A 17,445-nucleotide genomic window follows, 5' to 3' on the forward strand; every position below is an offset into this window, starting at 1 on the left:
AGAAAGAATAGACTCTGGTATCTCCGTCTATGGCTTGAACTCGTCTTTAATTAGAGGGAAATCAACCCATTTCTTTCCAACTAAAGCTCACTAGTATTACCAAATATGTTATGGTGGCACTGCTGTCTTTACAGGAAAACAGGAATCTTCTTTCCTTCTTAAAGACACCGAATGAAGATCAGAAGTCATAGGATATCGTTCATATAAAACACTTTTTATCTAGAAATCGAGAGAAACTGCTTTCTATATTCGAATTCATGTCAAAAAGGCATGAACGGGAATTTATAATTATCATAAAAGATTTTCAGCAGTGGTATTTAGAAATTCCCAAAATGCATTTACTAAAGTATCAGCAAAGAAGACTTCGTTGTTGTTAATCGAAAAGTTATTGCTTGGCATTTGTACTTCGGTGGAAGCGCATTTGCTTCTACATCGCTAGGCCACGCAAAGAAACACATCAGTTCATTGAAGTAGCAGACAAGTGGAATTTTTTCTAAGCGTTTCTTCAACCGTGTTTCGATGTCTGCCACGGGCAAGCGAGTCTTATTTATCTCTCGGGATTTTCATCCCGAGAGATATTGAATGAAAAGAAAAAAATAAATCGATCGTAGAACCTACACTATTTCAGGCAAAACATGCATTGTGTGAGTAGGGACCACTAGATGGTGGCACTTTTCTACCGTCTCTTCACTGGATACCGCTTACAATTGCTGAGTCTTCGGCCAGCTAATATCTGATTGGCTACCTGTGGAGATTAAAGTGTGTATGAGTCTGCAAAAGTTACACAGGGCTTAAACGGCCTCTCGTACTTCCTATAGGGGATTAAAAGGCGTTGGGAATTTTTTTTCAATTGCTAGTATTTTTATGAAACATATTGTAAGCTACGAACATTTTCCAGCTTGGTGGGTGGAGTAGTTAGCGTTCTTCTCTCCAAGAGGAGCAGAGGGTTCAAATCTTGCATTGGGAGTGAATGTTTGAGTTGTCTTTGGATGATTTTCATTGGCTGCCGTGAGTGCACCCCCGCACTTGCTGGGGACGTGAGGTGAAAGCTCCATGCTAGGTCTCGAATAATAATAAAAAGAAATCAGCTAACGATTTTTATTCCATTAGAAGGAGTAAGTGAGGCCGTTTTACTCCAATGTGGCTGTAGTCATGAAAATGTTTGCATATACAGATAAATGTAGTTCTTCCTTAGCTTTTGGACACCAGTGTAATTAGTGTAACCGAAACGATAAAAACAATAATGAATTTAGATTAAAAATCCTTTGCTTGCCTTCTATACTAATTTTCTATAGGATTTGTTTACGGTTCACGGACATTTCATTGCAGAAAGTATTGATGGCGGAAAAATTTCGCTGGAAACATCATTCGCTAGAAAATTGAAATGACATTGCATTGATACCGATATATGAAAATTATATATGCATATATATATGATATATGAAAATTAATTGCAGTGCAAGATACATTTTACAAAATATAGTTTTTGTTTTATGTATGTATGTATGTATTGTTTATTTATATTTTAATAAGATTTTCATAATATTTTTATTCTTATACAATGAAAGTAATATATTTATTGATCGGTGAGTTTCCTAATTTCCATTTTGTTGTAATTTTGATTCGATTTAACCTGGTTCGGAAATCCTGCTCAAATTCCATGGCCAAACATGGAAAACACTGGAGCCACTTCAGGCCTCTAATAAGCAATGCTGTTGTCTCACATCTGACAACGGAATTCATCTCTCACCTAAAAACAGTTGCAAACATCCACCTCCATTGCGCGTTTCGAATCCACAGCTCATTGGTGGAAGAGGGTACGCTATTTAGCCGGTTGTTAACGACATGATGTTTCTATATATATATATATATATATATATATATCTCGGTTGTTGTAATACATTTTAAAAAATATAGATTTAATGACTTCAAAAACTGAGATAACTTATAAAGATTTTAATGAGAAAATACTACTAGTTTCGGCTTATAACAGCCTTCCTCAGGTATTCATAAAGGAAACGAATAGTAAAAACATTGAAGTATCTAAACAAACTGGAAATTACAGGTAAAAATTGCCTCACATAATTGATACATAAAAAACGTATTTTTTCAAGTTGTTCTAACAGACGTGCCATTCTTTATTGCAAGTATGCGTGCAGACTCACGTGAACGGCAATATTGAATAACTGCAGCATGGCTATCTGGGATGTTACAACTCAAATTGTTGTTTAAGTGTACAGGGTTCAGCAGGATTTCCCTTGATTCTATAATTTTCCTCTCAAACTCATCATCACAGCGAAAGATATTTTCTGATCTATCCCAGCAAACGGAGTGGCTTTGTTGATCATCATTAGGATTATTTGAAAAAAGAACATGACTGGATAACGCAGTCGTATGAGATCTTTTTTAAGAGATATCTCTCTTATGCTCTTCTATACGTTGTTCAATAGATTTGTTAGTTTGTCCAAAATAAGGGATATTGCAATCGCACCATAATTTTATATACACCTGGATATTTTAGGTTGTGATGAGCAGGCTTCGGATGGCTGATTAGAGAACGGATTTTAGGAAGTGTGGTGAAGAACGTCCTGATAGTATATATTTTAAGGACTTTAGCTAATTTTTTGGAGACTGTGCTAATGTATGGAATGGAGACGCTACCTTTAAAATTAACAGTTTCTGTTGTGCACTGCCTAGGAGAACACAGAAGAAATTTCTTGATCGTTTTTTCAGAGTATCCGTTTTGTTCAAAGATAAGAGTGAGGTGATTTATTTCTTTTTGTAGTTCATCTTGTTCATTTAAGAGAGAACGTGCTCTGTGTCCTAAGGTAGATATAGTTCCAAGCTTTTGTAGTGGAAAATGATGAGAAAAATTAGGCAGATATCTACTGGTATGAGTAGGTTTTCTGTACACAGAGATTTTTAATCTTTCAGAGCATCGTGTAAGCATGACATCCAGGAAAGCTAAGGAGTTATTATTTTCTAGATCAGCAGTAAATTTTATATTAGGATGTTTGATGTTTAGATGATGAAGAAAATCTGTGAGAGATGTGTACCCGTGATTCCAAATAATGAAAATATCATCAACATATCTTTTTCAAATTTTCGGTTTAAATGAGAAGGAAGATATGGCTTTCGTTTCAAAATCTTCAAGGAAGATGTTAGCTAGAACTGGGGACAAAGGATTGCCCATTGCCAGGCCTTGTTTTTGTTGGTAAACGGAGTCCTGATATCTGAAGTAACCAGAATGAATGAAATATTTTAATAAAGTAAACGTTTTTTTGGATAATTTGTCCTTTAGTAATGTAAGTACCTCGTCCGTAGGAACGTTAGTAAATAAAGATATAATGTCAAAACTAGCTAGAATGTAATTTTCATTGATGGGAATATCTTTTATATGCGAAAAAATCTGTGGTGTTTTTGATGAAAGATGAAGATTTATTGGAGAAACATTTGAGGTACTTTGCTAGATATTTTGAAAGTTTATACGTAGGTGAGTCAATTCCTTCCACAACTGTGCGAAGAGGGATGTTTTCTTTATGAATTTTGGGAACTCCATAGATGCGTGGGATAAGAGGATGTAGAGAGCGTAAAGAGAGGCGAACTATATGAGGAAGTTCACTCGCAGTCTTTAACAAGTTGTTTGTACGGTTTTGTAATTCTCTTGTAGGATCTTCCCGAAGAATTGAATATGTCGAATTATCTTCAAGTAATTGAAGCATTTTGTTGTGGTTAACCAACAATGATATAAACAGGCAAAGTCCCCAAAAATATTATTTCTCCGTATTTGAATTGACTCTTCTAAAATAAATAATCAAATTACTATGTATATTACAACTTTATATATGCATTGTACATTAAATGTATGCAGCCGTTCTCTGGATTTTTTTTAGTAAGGTCAAGTAAATATGTTTTAAAATAACGCAACCATGATTCCGTATATAACTGTTGCTTAAAAAATATCTAATCAAAATCGAATTTTGATAAGATGCCTTCATAAAAAGAATCTAACTTGATGATATCTAATTCCGCTTTATCAATAAGATTAGTTCTATTGTATTTAACTGAAATAACAACTCAGTTGTATTAACACAAATAGCAGAATCGCTTGCCATAGTTTCAAAGTTGAACTGAGATCACCTTAATGATAACGGCTTCATATAAGTAGTTAACGTGCAGTCGATATAAAGGACAGATAAATTTTGACACAAACGGTGCAGAGAGGTGAGTATAGTTCTATTGAATTTCATGCAGTTGATTGAATTTTAATTTTTTGGTTTTTTTGCTCAGTTTCAGATTCATTGCCAATTTTATTATACAGACACTGTAATACGTTTTAACAGTAAGAATCATATTCTGGTTTTTTATATCCCGAATTGCGTTGTGATTTTCTGGCAGAGTTCGTGGCAAATACTAGATGATGGCAAACCATTGGATGACTTAAAGCCGGGAAGTCGCAAGCGAAGTTTGGATTAGGCTTAATATAACGTACCGTTTACCTGGCACTATAGACTCAGTTTTGGAAGACAGGAAGCATTATAAGAAGAGTTGTCCAAGATCCGCTGAGGACTACGTCAACCATAACATACCACTCTCTGACTCTAACAGCAAACTGGAGTCCTACGATGAGCTGCTACAACCACAGATAAAAACATGTCTAAACCGGACTATGTTAAGAAGGTATAATTTAAGTTGAATCTACGCAAGAAACCCAATCATTTTTATACCATTAATGACAAACCACCGTAAAGCTCGTGGAACTGGTGTCATAAACATGTCACTTGGAACCCTGAAAATTCGGGTAGGAACTGTTCTGTCCTTTGATGAGTGTCCTCAATGAATACGAATTCTATGCGTTTTTTTTTTAATCTGCACAGAACGAGGAATGTGTAATCATCCCTCAATATCATACGCGTGCTGATGTTATGTAATCATATTTTCGAACATGTTGGGTCAACTTCTCAAATGACCATTTTGGAAATTCTCGTCCACTTCTATGTAACGTCTGTGTTAGCTGTTCGCATTCCTCTCTGTATCCTCCTTTTATTGGGATGCTAATGTGCACCACATGCACAACTGAATTTCTCCTTAAATGTCTCAGCACGTATGATGCAGTTTTCAAAACATAGCATCTCTCTCTCTCTCTCTCTCTCTCTCTCTCTCTGATGATTATGAGGAAGATCATTTCAATCCCAATGACCGGGATATTATTAAATAAGATTAATGGCCTTGGGATAGGAGAACAAGAACTATCATGAAGCAGCAGAGCTAATGAACTTCAAATATAAATGTTTTTTTTTGAGTGGCAAGAAGGTAATGTTCCAGTTTGTGTAGGTCAAGCTCTGACTTTGGGCTTAATGTAACGTACTGTCTTCTCAGCATTACAGACTCAGTTTTAGATGATTTTAGTGGGAAAATCTGCTTCGCTACAAATCCCGAGAGAAGACATGGTTGAAGTAGATGGAGGCTTCGTTTGTTTTATGGCAAATTTCACAGAAAATTCTTTTTCATTTATTTTATTTCGAAATAGCAATAATTCATACTTCTAATTGCATTTCCAGATGATTTAAATATAATATGATTGTAGTCTTACACTTAAATATATTAAATCATTTGAAATATATAAAATGAAAAATGGGTAATTTTCAGTCATTCTCATTTCAAAATCATTTTGCTTACTGATACTCAAAACTCGATCTCAGTAAGGAACTCTTAAATTAGTTTTAAGCCAAAAACCTTTTTTTCTAATATTCTAATCTCAGATTGGTTACAGAATTAAAAAAATTTAAATAAAAAAATGAATACAGTATAACGAAACATAATGACATTAGTTGTTAGTAATCGATATACGGGGAGTCAAGGGCTCATCGAAGGAGGTCATACCTCATTGACACTAGCTGTCATACCTTCTCTTAAGCTCATTAGATGCCCTAACTACTTCAAGAGGCAAACTGTTCGACTCATTAACGCCTCTACGACAAAAACATCTTATCTCTTTCTCAACTCCACACAAATCTAACTTCCACAGATGACGCTTTGTCCTCTCCCCGCTTTCCATATAATGAAGAGTTTCATTCAGTGATAAACCATAACACCCTTTCACAAGTTTATAGAACTTATCATATCATCAGCCATTTGTCTACCACTGTCTACAGTCCACATAGATACTCTCAAACAATCCTCATAATCTACATTCCATAAACTCGACATTATCTTTGTAACTGTTCTTTGCAGCCTTTCCACAAAACTTCTTTATCCTTTTTGAACCCATGAGACTAATCTACGCTCATCAGTACAGATGCGGTCATAGCAAGGTCATATAAAGCGGAAAAATGACTACCATATCCTTAAATGTTAATGGCCGTTTCTAGTTCGCAACCATCATCGCCAAAGTGCATAACTATACCCTTACTAACATTGATAGCTTATTCAACAGAATATTCAAATCACCCTATAAATGTTGTATATCTGATTTCATCAATAGCATATCTGATTTCCCTTATATCTTTGCATCTTTAGCAAACAAATAAAGTTCTCCTGTCAACCACTTTATCACTAATAATATCAGTAATGTACACTGGCAGATTTACATCCTACGTATAACTCTTCATACCTGTTTATCAGTAGCACACTAATTCAAGACAACAGTTTATATTCTAATCTCATATTCTCTAGTTTATGTAACAGCCTTTTATGTGGTATCCTATCAAATGATTTAGCAAAGTCCAACAGCATGATAGTGTACCCTTTCCCTTTACCCAAATTAACCTTAATATTACGGATGAATATGAAAATATGAACATAAAAAATGTGAGGAAGCGCTTAGACACAATCTGCTTTTAGAAAATCAGTATTGTTCTTGAAAAGTATATTTTGCTTTCCACCAATCTATCAACCTATCAGTATCTCTCCAAAGATACTGATAGGTTGATAAACACATTTGTCTTAGCAACACCATTGTGAAATGGGATTATCCTACTTTGTTTACATTCCTATGGGATCTTTCCTGGGCTAAGACTCAGTTTATACAAACATGTCAGTGGCCTAACCAGTTCGGCATTAAACGTAAGCGCACGTACTGATATCTCCTCTGTCCCAATTGCCGAATTCTTATCCAGGTTATGTAACAGCTCTACAATCTCTTTCTCTTGCACCTCCATCTCTTCATCCAGTGTAGATATAACATTGCCCACTATGTTACACACACCAAGTTGATAGAGCTTGTTGAGGGGAGCGCTCATTATTTGAACCACCTCATCTGCTTCTGATACGAGGTACCCTCTTCATACAGCAAACGAATCGCCATGTCTATAGCAACATCCTATCATTATTTCATGCCAAATAGCCTCAAACACAGTGCTTCACCGGAAATTATTACCACTATTCCTTTTATGGGCTTCTATCCAAATCGGACTCAAGCCATCTGATATGACTAGAAGTATTTCCCTCCTCTCCTATCTTGTCTGCTATTCCCTAAGAGCACCACATCCTTTGCACTCGATTCCGGCTGTGATTCGAGTTCTGAGAGCTAGGTTTCACTAATGCCATTTAGGCCACCACGTATTTTCCAAACAACAAACTCAATTACTTTTTTATGCTCCTGGCTTTTGTGTATAGACATAACAAGTTACCTCTTCACTTTTTTTAATACTGAAATCTGCAATCGACTTGGTTCAGTTGGGAAAGTTTATTTTCTCTCCCACACACTCAAAATGTTTGAACGCAAGTGTAGTCCATCCATTCAGCAAGTTCATAACAGTGCTCGTTCATATCACTAAGACGTCTACACATCCTAAAAAATACACAAATAGTAATGGGAACAAAATTATCATAGTAGCATCTGGGCAATTTTTTTTTGTCGCATATTATCCAAACTTTAGCATCCCCTCCTTCTTGAGAATCACTTGCATTTCCGTCTTCCACTACGCCAGTGAATGGTTAATGCATGACTCGACATTTACCTAAATCAGGAAATCGATCGAAAGGATTCATCTCATGTTGGTACATATGTGTATATACCAGAATGCAATAAACCAAGGCATTTCAGTAGAGTGCAACAGACAACTGCCTCAATGTCATAGCTGTAAACCTTAACACATCTAATATTGTTTATAATGGTGTGAATTCAAAGAACTAACGCAAGAAACCTCCAAAGAAACCTAGAAATAGTATTCTAGTCGGCTACTAGAATCGAACTATAACACTCTTTCTTTCCACATCCTAGCGCTATGGATTATTCGAGTGGCATTTGTGCATGGCCGCACAGGCACTGCTTGAATAACAAATATTAAAATATATGGATATTTAAATATCAAAATTACTTCCAGTTCATTACCAGTTACTTCAAATTGTTTCAAAGCCATTGAGTTCCGTTCCATTTCTGATTATTAACTAAAGAGGGTCTACTTCAACAGAAGTATATCCTTGAGATTTCCCTTATAATAATATTGATCTAATTCGATAGCATCACTTTATTATTTTCGGAAATTAAGAAGAAAAATTAAATACCATGTATGATTTTGTTTGTAGAAATCTACATTGCTCTTATAGGTTTAATTCTGAAGAATCACGAGATAAATTTATTGAAAATGAAAAGCAATCACACTTTGTATGTAATTATAATATTAATACATTATTCAGTAAAACCAAATACACAGATGGAAGCACTGTCTGCCTCATTTCATCGAACACCGTTTATGATTAGTGATAAATCAGCAATCGCAAATTGGCAACTGGGGCAAGGGGAGGAACATGAACTGAAAGTTAAATATAGGGAAAACGACTTATATTTTTTATTTCTATTCGGGATAAACATTTCGCTGGACAGTATTCAGTTCATATCGTCTTCTTCAGATCTTTCTTCTCGACCATCTTTTGTTCAAATATGTTAAATAAATATATACTGTCATTGAAGATTTTTTAAACATGGAGAAAAGTTATAACAGATAAAGATTAAACAAGAGATTGATCAGATCTTAATACATTTAATGTTATATGCTTGTCTTGTGATCAGAATTAGTGCTATACTTCTCCATGATGATAAATCATCTCGGTTTACGATATTTAGAAACTGTAATCGCTTTCTATACATCAATATGCAGGATAATAAACATATTTCTCCTTCCTGATTATGTATGTTTCCATGTTCAGATAGTAATTGAAAATGTATGCACTCCTTTGGTATGAGTCAAAATTTCTTAAAAAAATTTACATATTCTTACTTTCTTAGCAGGGACACCGAGGTATACATTGCAAAGACAAGGATCGATATTACAGTTTCAGAAAAGAGGATTCTTCGAGGAATGATGTTCTACCATTCAGTCATCCTTTTTCTAGTTTGTATTTTTGTGTCATCGGCATTAACAGATGATATGCTCATTCAGACAACCAAAGGACCAGTAAGAGGTAAAACACTTCTCACCCCAAGTGGAAAATCTGTGGATGCTTTCCTTGGTATTCCTTACGCGATTCCACCAGTCGCTGAACGTCGATTTCGTGCACCAGAACCAGCACAACCTTGGACAACTGTCTTCAATGCCGTAGAATTGCCAAAAGCTTGTATTCAACCAAAGTTGGATGCACTAGGAATGGAATCCATACTACAGACCACTACAATAAGCGAGGATTGCTTGCAATTAAGTGTCTGGACACCCCGTCCCAGACCTCAAAATGCAAACGTTCTGGTATGGATACATGGCGGCGGCTTTACAATCGGGTATTCAGCATTGCCTCTATATGATCCTCGTATTCTAGTATCGGAAGAGGAGGTCATGGTTGTACAAATAAATTATAGACTCGGTGTCTTTGGCTTTTTGTATTTCGGAACACCTGACGCTCCTGGGAACATGGGATTACTTGACCAGCAACTAGCACTTCAGTGGGTTAAGGAAAATATCCACTTCTTTGGTGGGGATCCAGAAAAGATAACTTTGTTTGGGCAGAGTGCTGGAGCAGGCAGTGTATCTTATCAACTTCTGCTTCCAGGAAGCTGGAATCTCTTCAATCGGGCAATTCTTCAGAGTGGTTCTGCAAACACTGACTGGGGTTTTAGAAATAGAAATGAAACTGTAAGTCAGGGACTGACATTAGCTCACATGCTTAACTGTCCTCATAGAACTAAAGATATAAATGCTGTTCTGAAGTGTCTGAAGCAAAGAAATGGCACACAAATTGTTGAAATGCAACCAGGAATTCAAGACTTGTTTAATTTCAATTTTGGTCCAATAGTTGATGGCAAACTTATTACAGAAACACCAGAAAGATCGTTATCAAGAAGAAATTTTAAAAACACCACTATTTTAATTGGAACCACTTTAAACGAAGGAACTATGATTCTAAATTTACTCCTTCCCCATATCTTTCCCTTAACTGGTAATTTTGAAATTTCTCACAAGCAATTCTTGAAGTTTACTCCTCTACTTACTCCGTCAAATAATGAAGTCATTCAAGAAATTGTAACATATGAGTATATGCCATTGGGAGATATCAACAATTCGACTCTGAACATTGACGCACTCGATGGACTGCTTGCAGATAGCCAATTTAATTGTCCTTGCGTTGTTCATGCACTTGACTATGCAGAAGCCAACAATCCGGTTTACCAATATCTATTCACTCATCCTTCTAGTATAGGCATATGGCCAAAATGGTTCGGAGTACCACATGGTGAAGAACTGTTTTATGTGTTTGGAATGCCTTTTATTCCTGAATATAAATTTAATCCTGAAGAAAAAGAACTCAGCCAGAGAATAATGAAATATTGGACCAATTTTGCAAGAACCGGGTGAGTATACTTTTTTTATATTCTAAGAAAAATCTATAAATCTTCAATGTTTTTTTTATTATTATTTCACTCCTTGATCACTCCTCCAAACCTTTGCCCCTTCCCCTCTACAAGTTGTTTAGTGAACAAACGTTGCCTTTCCCATCGTCACAAGTCAGTAATTTATTTTTCTAAAGTTATTTCATTTTCTATTCCTACCTAGTATATCATTTGAATGATATATATTTTTGTATGATATGGAGCTTGTAGATGGTCAATTGTTATGGATTTTAGGAATAAAAATAATTTTATGGTGCTCGTGTCTACAACGAAAGATACATTTTGATTATGTACATACATTTTTTCAAATAGTTAATTTTAATGAAGTAATGTGATACTGTTACTATGTACATTAATTTGTGTTGTTAAAAAGTATCAGTGTATAAACGTTTGAGGAATAAAAAATCGTTACTGCCGTTTATTCACTATAGGAAGGAGGCGAGGATGTTTTTAGATTTATCAGACTTATGGTAACTGATGGGGATGATCCATTTCTCCACCGGTAGCTAATCAGAGATAGCTATTCCAAGAGCGTCGCTAAATATAAATCGTATACGGTGAAGAAAGAAAGAGAATTGTCGCCTTCTCGTGGCCTCTAATACAGCATGTTATTATTTGAAATACTTTGGAATGTAAGGTAGACTCTCTTGATTTTAAGGGACGAAAATCTATACTTTTTTCGTCCTGAAGACTGAGGGGCGGGAGGAAATCCACTTTCCTCTGCCGAACTAATACGGGAATCCGTCGTGGAAAGGGTTATACAACGTTTCTCTAGTCAGTGATTAGAATCGAACTCAGAACGGCTTTCATTGGACTGTCTAGCACTATAGATTCAAATGGCAATTCCACAGAACTACACGGGTCTCAACATTTTGATTAAAATAACTAAACAATTATTCTCCTTTTTCGGGTAAGAAAACCACCGGAGCATTCAGTTTCAACTGAGGCGTGTGGCCTCAGAAGCCTTGGTTCTTTTTCTAGAAGCAAAGTAACTTCATCAGGAATTTACAGTTACATGTGAGTTTACGTGGCTAGAGTTTTCGTTCCAGACACTGACAAAAAAGAATAAATGCACTTTATCTACAAAAAATATATTTAGGTATAAGGTTAATCTACTTATCCTGTTCTGAAAGGAATTCTACTTAAACTTAAAAATTAAAACATTTAGTTTTTAAATCTTTCTTTATTTAGAAACTGTAAGTTACAACTTTTATTTATTGATTCATTTGTATACTAATTTTTCTAATATCTTTGTTATTTATTTATTCATTCACTTATCTATTTTTCTCTACTTTTTCCCGACAGAAATCCCAATATTTCGCCAGATGGTTCGAACCTGAATGATTGGCCACAGTATACCGCTTCGTCACAAAAATACCTAATTCTTGACACAGGAAGTAAAGACGTACGAGACAAACTAAGAATGCGAAAATGTGTTTTGTGGAACCACCTCATACCACATTTAAAGAAATTGCTAGGTAAATAGCTCATCTATTATCTCTTATAATGATTAAAATATTACGATGTGTTTTGTATCTAAGAAAATAGGTTGAAATATAGTTGTAAGCAATTAACACATTTGCTTTTCCAGAATTAAATGAGCAAGGACTTCATAAACTATGAATGAATATTCCTTTCCGAACGGATTTTAAGTGAAAGTATGGAAAACATGTATACAGGTGTTAGATTTGTTTTTACTCTTCCATATTCATATAAAAATTTCACCTTGCGATGGACAGATTTAATTGAAATATGATATTGAAAAAATTAATAAATCACCTAATTTATTTTGTTCCCTAAAGGGGATAGGAGAAGCGCATTCGGTGCTATCTTATGTTTGGAAACTGAGTTGGAATTAATCTAATCCCTTAGCTAATCTGAGATAGCTATCCGAAACTACCAATGAATGATAAACGGCATCTGGAAAAGAGAGTACGGCAGACAACTTCTACCATCTCAAATACCTTAACACTTACCATAATATATTATAATCTGAAAGAGTGTTGATTATTCTCTTCACTTCATGTAGTTTAAATGAGTGATTGCCTTGCACCAGCTTTCTCTGATTGACTACTAGTGGAAATTGAAACTCACTCAGTCTCCAAAAAGTTAGTAGGGTCTGAAACATCCTAGTGTACTCCCTATAAGGGAATAGATTTACGTGCATATATATTATACAGTAGAGCCTGTGTAGCTTAGTGGATGTGGCTTTCAACCTGCCCATAAACCCAAAATTTAAAACATTCTACTACAAAGTACACCACCCTTGTTTGCCCACCAAAATATGGTGCACAGCGAAAGGGATTCCTCTTCAAGGCCCCGCCAGATGTCATTTCTTCCCCCAACCAGAAACACTTTACCACTTAATGATGTACTGTCCTCACACCTCCCGAATATGGAACACGATTCAAACATTCATAAAACACAAACAACCTTTTACAGAACACACATTATACTGGGTAAACGAAGGTAACATTAACACAACTAAAGCAATCGTCATTATAACAACCATGTACTCGATTTGGACATACAGATGCGACAAAATTTACGGAAGGGAAACAGGACCAGACATACTCAGGAAAATAAACAACATATTAAAAGAAACAATCACAGATACCATAAACAGAAACAATCACAGATACCATAAACAGAAACAAAATAACAAGACACGAATGGCGGCAAATAGGTCTCATCTCAGAATTCGAAGAACAACTGCAAATCATAGAAATAAAAGACCCACCATAAATAAAATAAAAAAACATAAAACACACATATACACAATAAAATAAATATACATAAGCGAAAGAAAAGCATATTGTAAACTTTTTTATTAAGCTGTATAACCACTTGTACATTAATTGCTTTATGCTATAATTAGTTGTAGTTCTGTGCATAATATTTATCAACTAACAAATATTATGCACATAAACAAACAAAAACAAACCTTACATAGGTTTAAGGGAAGGTGTCCCCCCCCCCCACAAGAGACAATAATGTAGATCGAATCCCATATGTAATTGGAAATATACCACAAAAATATAGGAATTTCATTATAAAAAAGGAAATATGATTTATGGAAATAGAAATGTGACTGGTAAAGTTATGTTACATTAAAAGAGAAATACTACTCAATTCATGTATAAAGGACTGTAGGAAGAAGCAGACACTGAGCAGATTATGATGTTAAAAAATAAGGAAAAATAAATTGTACATAATATATATATATTATTAAGATATCAAGAAATGTAAATCAAAATGCTAATTAGAATAAGCATCCTATGTACAAATGTATATATGTTTATTTGGATTGTACGTAGATGCTTTAGTGTTAATAAAATATACTTAGTGGATGTGGCGTTTGCACACCACAGCGCTTGACCGCACAAAGGAAGACTTCGTTTCAAATCTAGTCGGCGACTAGAGGAAATTTTTCTAAGCCTTTTTTTTTCGACTGGTTCCCGAGTTAGTCGATCTCTAGCATGGCCAAGTGGGGTTTTTCTCCCAGAAACTAGGGTTTTTCGTCCCATAAACTCAAGAAAATCGACAGTAGAACCCACATTGTTTCAGACATTAAGAATATTGTGTTGGGGTTAGGGACCACAAGATGACGGCACCTATTGAGCCATCTCTTCACTGTGTGCCGCTTAATGAGTGATAGCCTTGGGCCAGCTGTTTCTGATTGGGTACCAGTGGAGATTGAACTGCCCACTGTCTCCAAATATTAGATTGGGCTAAAACGGCCTCGCTTACTCCCTGTACGAGAATAAAGGCGTTAGCTGATTTTTTTTTTTTTTGATATTACATCGTTAGTTGCTATATAGTATATATACAGGATATCGAACGATTACTCAGTATGTTACTGTGAAAATTTTTTGCTTCCTCCATCAATAATAATTTTTATAAAATTATTACAGTGAATGATGATATAATAAATCACGGCACATAATTATTTTAATTATGTTACATAATTAAAAGTAGAAGTAAGATAATCATTTCGTTAAATATTATTATATTTTGTTATCAGAAAGTTAACGATTTCTGCGCGCATGCTCTGCAAGTGCTTCAATATCTTTATTATTCTAAACATATTTTATTATGGAATAATAATAATAATAATAATAATAATAATAAGTGTATGCCTTTTATTCCCTTATTGCGAGAAGGTGAGAACATTTCTTTCAAACTCCACCTAGGTTTTAGAGGCTGAGTGGGCAATACAATCTTCACCTGTAATCAATCAGAAATAGTTGGCCCATGTCTATCACTAATTATAGGTGGCCACCGATGAAGAGACCGGCTAACAAGTGCTGCCATCTGTTGGTACATTACCCTAACAGGATATGTTACTGTCTAAAATGAAGTGGGTTCTACGGTAGATTTTCTTGAGTTTACGGGATGAAAAACCCGACGGGAACAAAAACCCGCTTGCCCATGCCAGAGATCAAGTTACTCGGGAACCTCTCGACGAAAAGTGAGACTGTCCTAAAACGGCTTTGTACATCCCCGGGGTGAATAAAAAAAAGAGTTAGATTTTTTTTTAAATATTTGAAAATGAGTTTCCTTTTCAGTTTTCTGATCGAGATCGCCAAATTATTAAATTATTACAAAATTTATGTTTATGAATATAAAAATTTGATTTTTTTTAATTAGTTTAAGAACGTTTCAGAACGTTTGTGACCTGATTTCCCATTCCATTCTCACCAGCCACACCAGATGATGAGGAAATCGTCTACCAGTTGAATAGATTTACAAATATTCATGATGCACTAGGAATCACACCAGCAGTTTTCTGCCGAAAAGCACATTTTATCCATTAATATATGAGAGAGTATTTCGATATTCCTTTAAAGATGCAAGTGGAGCGAATGGTTCTTATGTGATGTTTCGTGAAATTATACTCCGTTCAGCGTAGGTCAAGAAAACCTCATTGCCTCATGGAGATACACTATCTATTAAAAAAATATCTGCACAATCCTATGTAGTAGTGGAGAGTGTCGAAGTTTTCTCCCATTGGATTCTGGAGTGGTCGAAACGCGTTCTGTGAATAAACGAATTACCCTTCACCATCTGGCAGTCCGACGAACTTGTTTGGCAGATGTCAGGAGAACTAACTGATAGAATATGTTGTGTCATCTGTGAAGTGTGGTGGAGAAGGCATCATGGCCTGTGGCTGTTTTTCATGGTTCGAGCTCTGTCAACATAGTTCTAATGATGGGGAATCTTAACGCTGCAGCCAATTATGAAATTGTAGACAATTCCATGCTTTCAGCATTATGACTCGTTAAAGTCCCTTTCCAGTATCGACACGACTGTTCCCCCCCCCTCACCCTTCCACAATGCTAGGTCTGTGTAGGAATGGTTTGATGAGTTGGGTGTTGCAGAAGTTGGTTGGCCAACACAGAGCTCTGATCTCAACTTTTATGGAATATCTTTGAGATGAATCAGAACGCTGATTGCGAGGCAGGCCAAAATGTCCGACATCAATGACCATCTTCACTCTTCGGGAGGAATGGAAGAGAATTACCGCAGCAATGTACCAAAACCAAAATCTAGTGGAACGCCTTCTCAGAAGATTGAAAACTATCATGTCAGCAATGGGTGGTCCAACTCCATACGAATCCCTCTCGTAATTGATTGAAATTTGCGATGAGCTTCCGGATATATTATCCACCTGTAGTGGATACAATGAATCATTTAACGCTGAACCAGACACCAGAAATATTCCTACCTGAAAACTGATCATCAATGTCTTTAATACAAATAATTTCAAACAATTAAAAGTAGTAAAAAACTTGCAAATAAAAAAAAATCAGAACATTTTTTTTAAAATGTTAAACACTGAAATAGTGTCCAAAACAATACCATCAGGTCGGAACTTTCGTCCTGATTATAAATACATAAAATTGATTTTGATAAGGATTTCCAACTTGGTTTCAATGACAAGCAAACGCAATACTTTCTATTCACTTCAAATTCCTCAACTTTAATAGACACACGACACTACTTCTTACTCCTGCACGAACACAAGATACATTTGTCTACATTGTGTCCATTCATGCCTGTTTTTGGAGACCCATGATTTGTCAGTGTTGTCTCAATCTCAAGCTTCTCGCACAGCATAAATAACTGTCTATCTCTTTCTCTATCTTTCTCTTTAATATATAATCACAATGTGTCCATTTTGTTAATGTATACTCATTTTGACTTTCGTTTCTTTTTAGATCAACGGGAGAGCTGCAAAAAGTAAGAAGGAAACTGCATTTGTACACATTTTCTGAAGGATTCCTTTCACTTAAAGATTGAGATTATTTCAATTCTATTGATTTAAAAAAAACAGTAATTGTATTGGCTTTCTTGAATAAAATTATGTTGACGACGAAACAGGCATTGATGTATACACACTTCAATGCTACCGCGAATGAGAGATGTTTTTAAAATTGCATTAAAGGTCATAATACATTGACATAACATGAGTATTATTTAGTGCTTATCAAATGATACTCCATTCACATAGACTTTGACGTCTTTTAAAAAAAGGACAACCTTCCAACTAATTCGAAATCAGCGAATCTTCTTGAACAGAATTTATCCTTTAACATACGAGGGTGGTATGAAAAGTTCTC

The 17,445-nt window shown here is 35.4% G+C and overlaps 1 protein-coding gene across 1 annotated transcript; it reads left to right on the top strand.

Annotated features, from left to right (window-relative positions):
• Positions 1-4,106: 4,106 nt before the first annotated feature.
• Positions 4,107-17,203, top strand: LOC150105882 (acetylcholinesterase-like). Its single transcript, XM_090393651.1, has 4 exons — positions 4,107-4,224; positions 9,230-10,783; positions 12,128-12,300; positions 17,044-17,203. The coding sequence occupies exons 2-4, from the start codon at positions 9,303-9,305 to the stop codon at positions 17,067-17,069; spliced, it is 1,680 nt and encodes a 559-aa protein (XP_090249777.1). The 5' UTR covers positions 4,107-4,224; positions 9,230-9,302; the 3' UTR covers positions 17,070-17,203.
• The last annotated feature ends 242 nt before the right edge of the window (positions 17,204-17,445 follow it).

This window comes from Typopeltis vanoorti, chromosome 6 (assembly GCF_054136105.1).
Source record: "Typopeltis vanoorti isolate ZY-2024b chromosome 6, IOZ_Tvanoo_1.0, whole genome shotgun sequence".
Lineage (NCBI taxonomy): Eukaryota > Metazoa > Arthropoda > Arachnida > Uropygi > Thelyphonidae > Typopeltis > Typopeltis vanoorti.

Excerpts from the sequence above, each read along its gene's own strand:
- LOC150105882 (XM_090393651.1), top strand. The coding sequence starts at position 9,303 with ATGATGTTCTACCATTCAGTCATCCTTTTTCTAGTTTGTATTTTTGTG. Across the intron at positions 10,784-12,127 it reads ACCAATTTTGCAAGAACCGG|AAATCCCAATATTTCGCCAG; the intron begins GTGAGTATACTT and ends TTTTCCCGACAG. Across the intron at positions 12,301-17,043 it reads ACATTTAAAGAAATTGCTAG|ATCAACGGGAGAGCTGCAAA; the intron begins GTAAATAGCTCA and ends GTTTCTTTTTAG.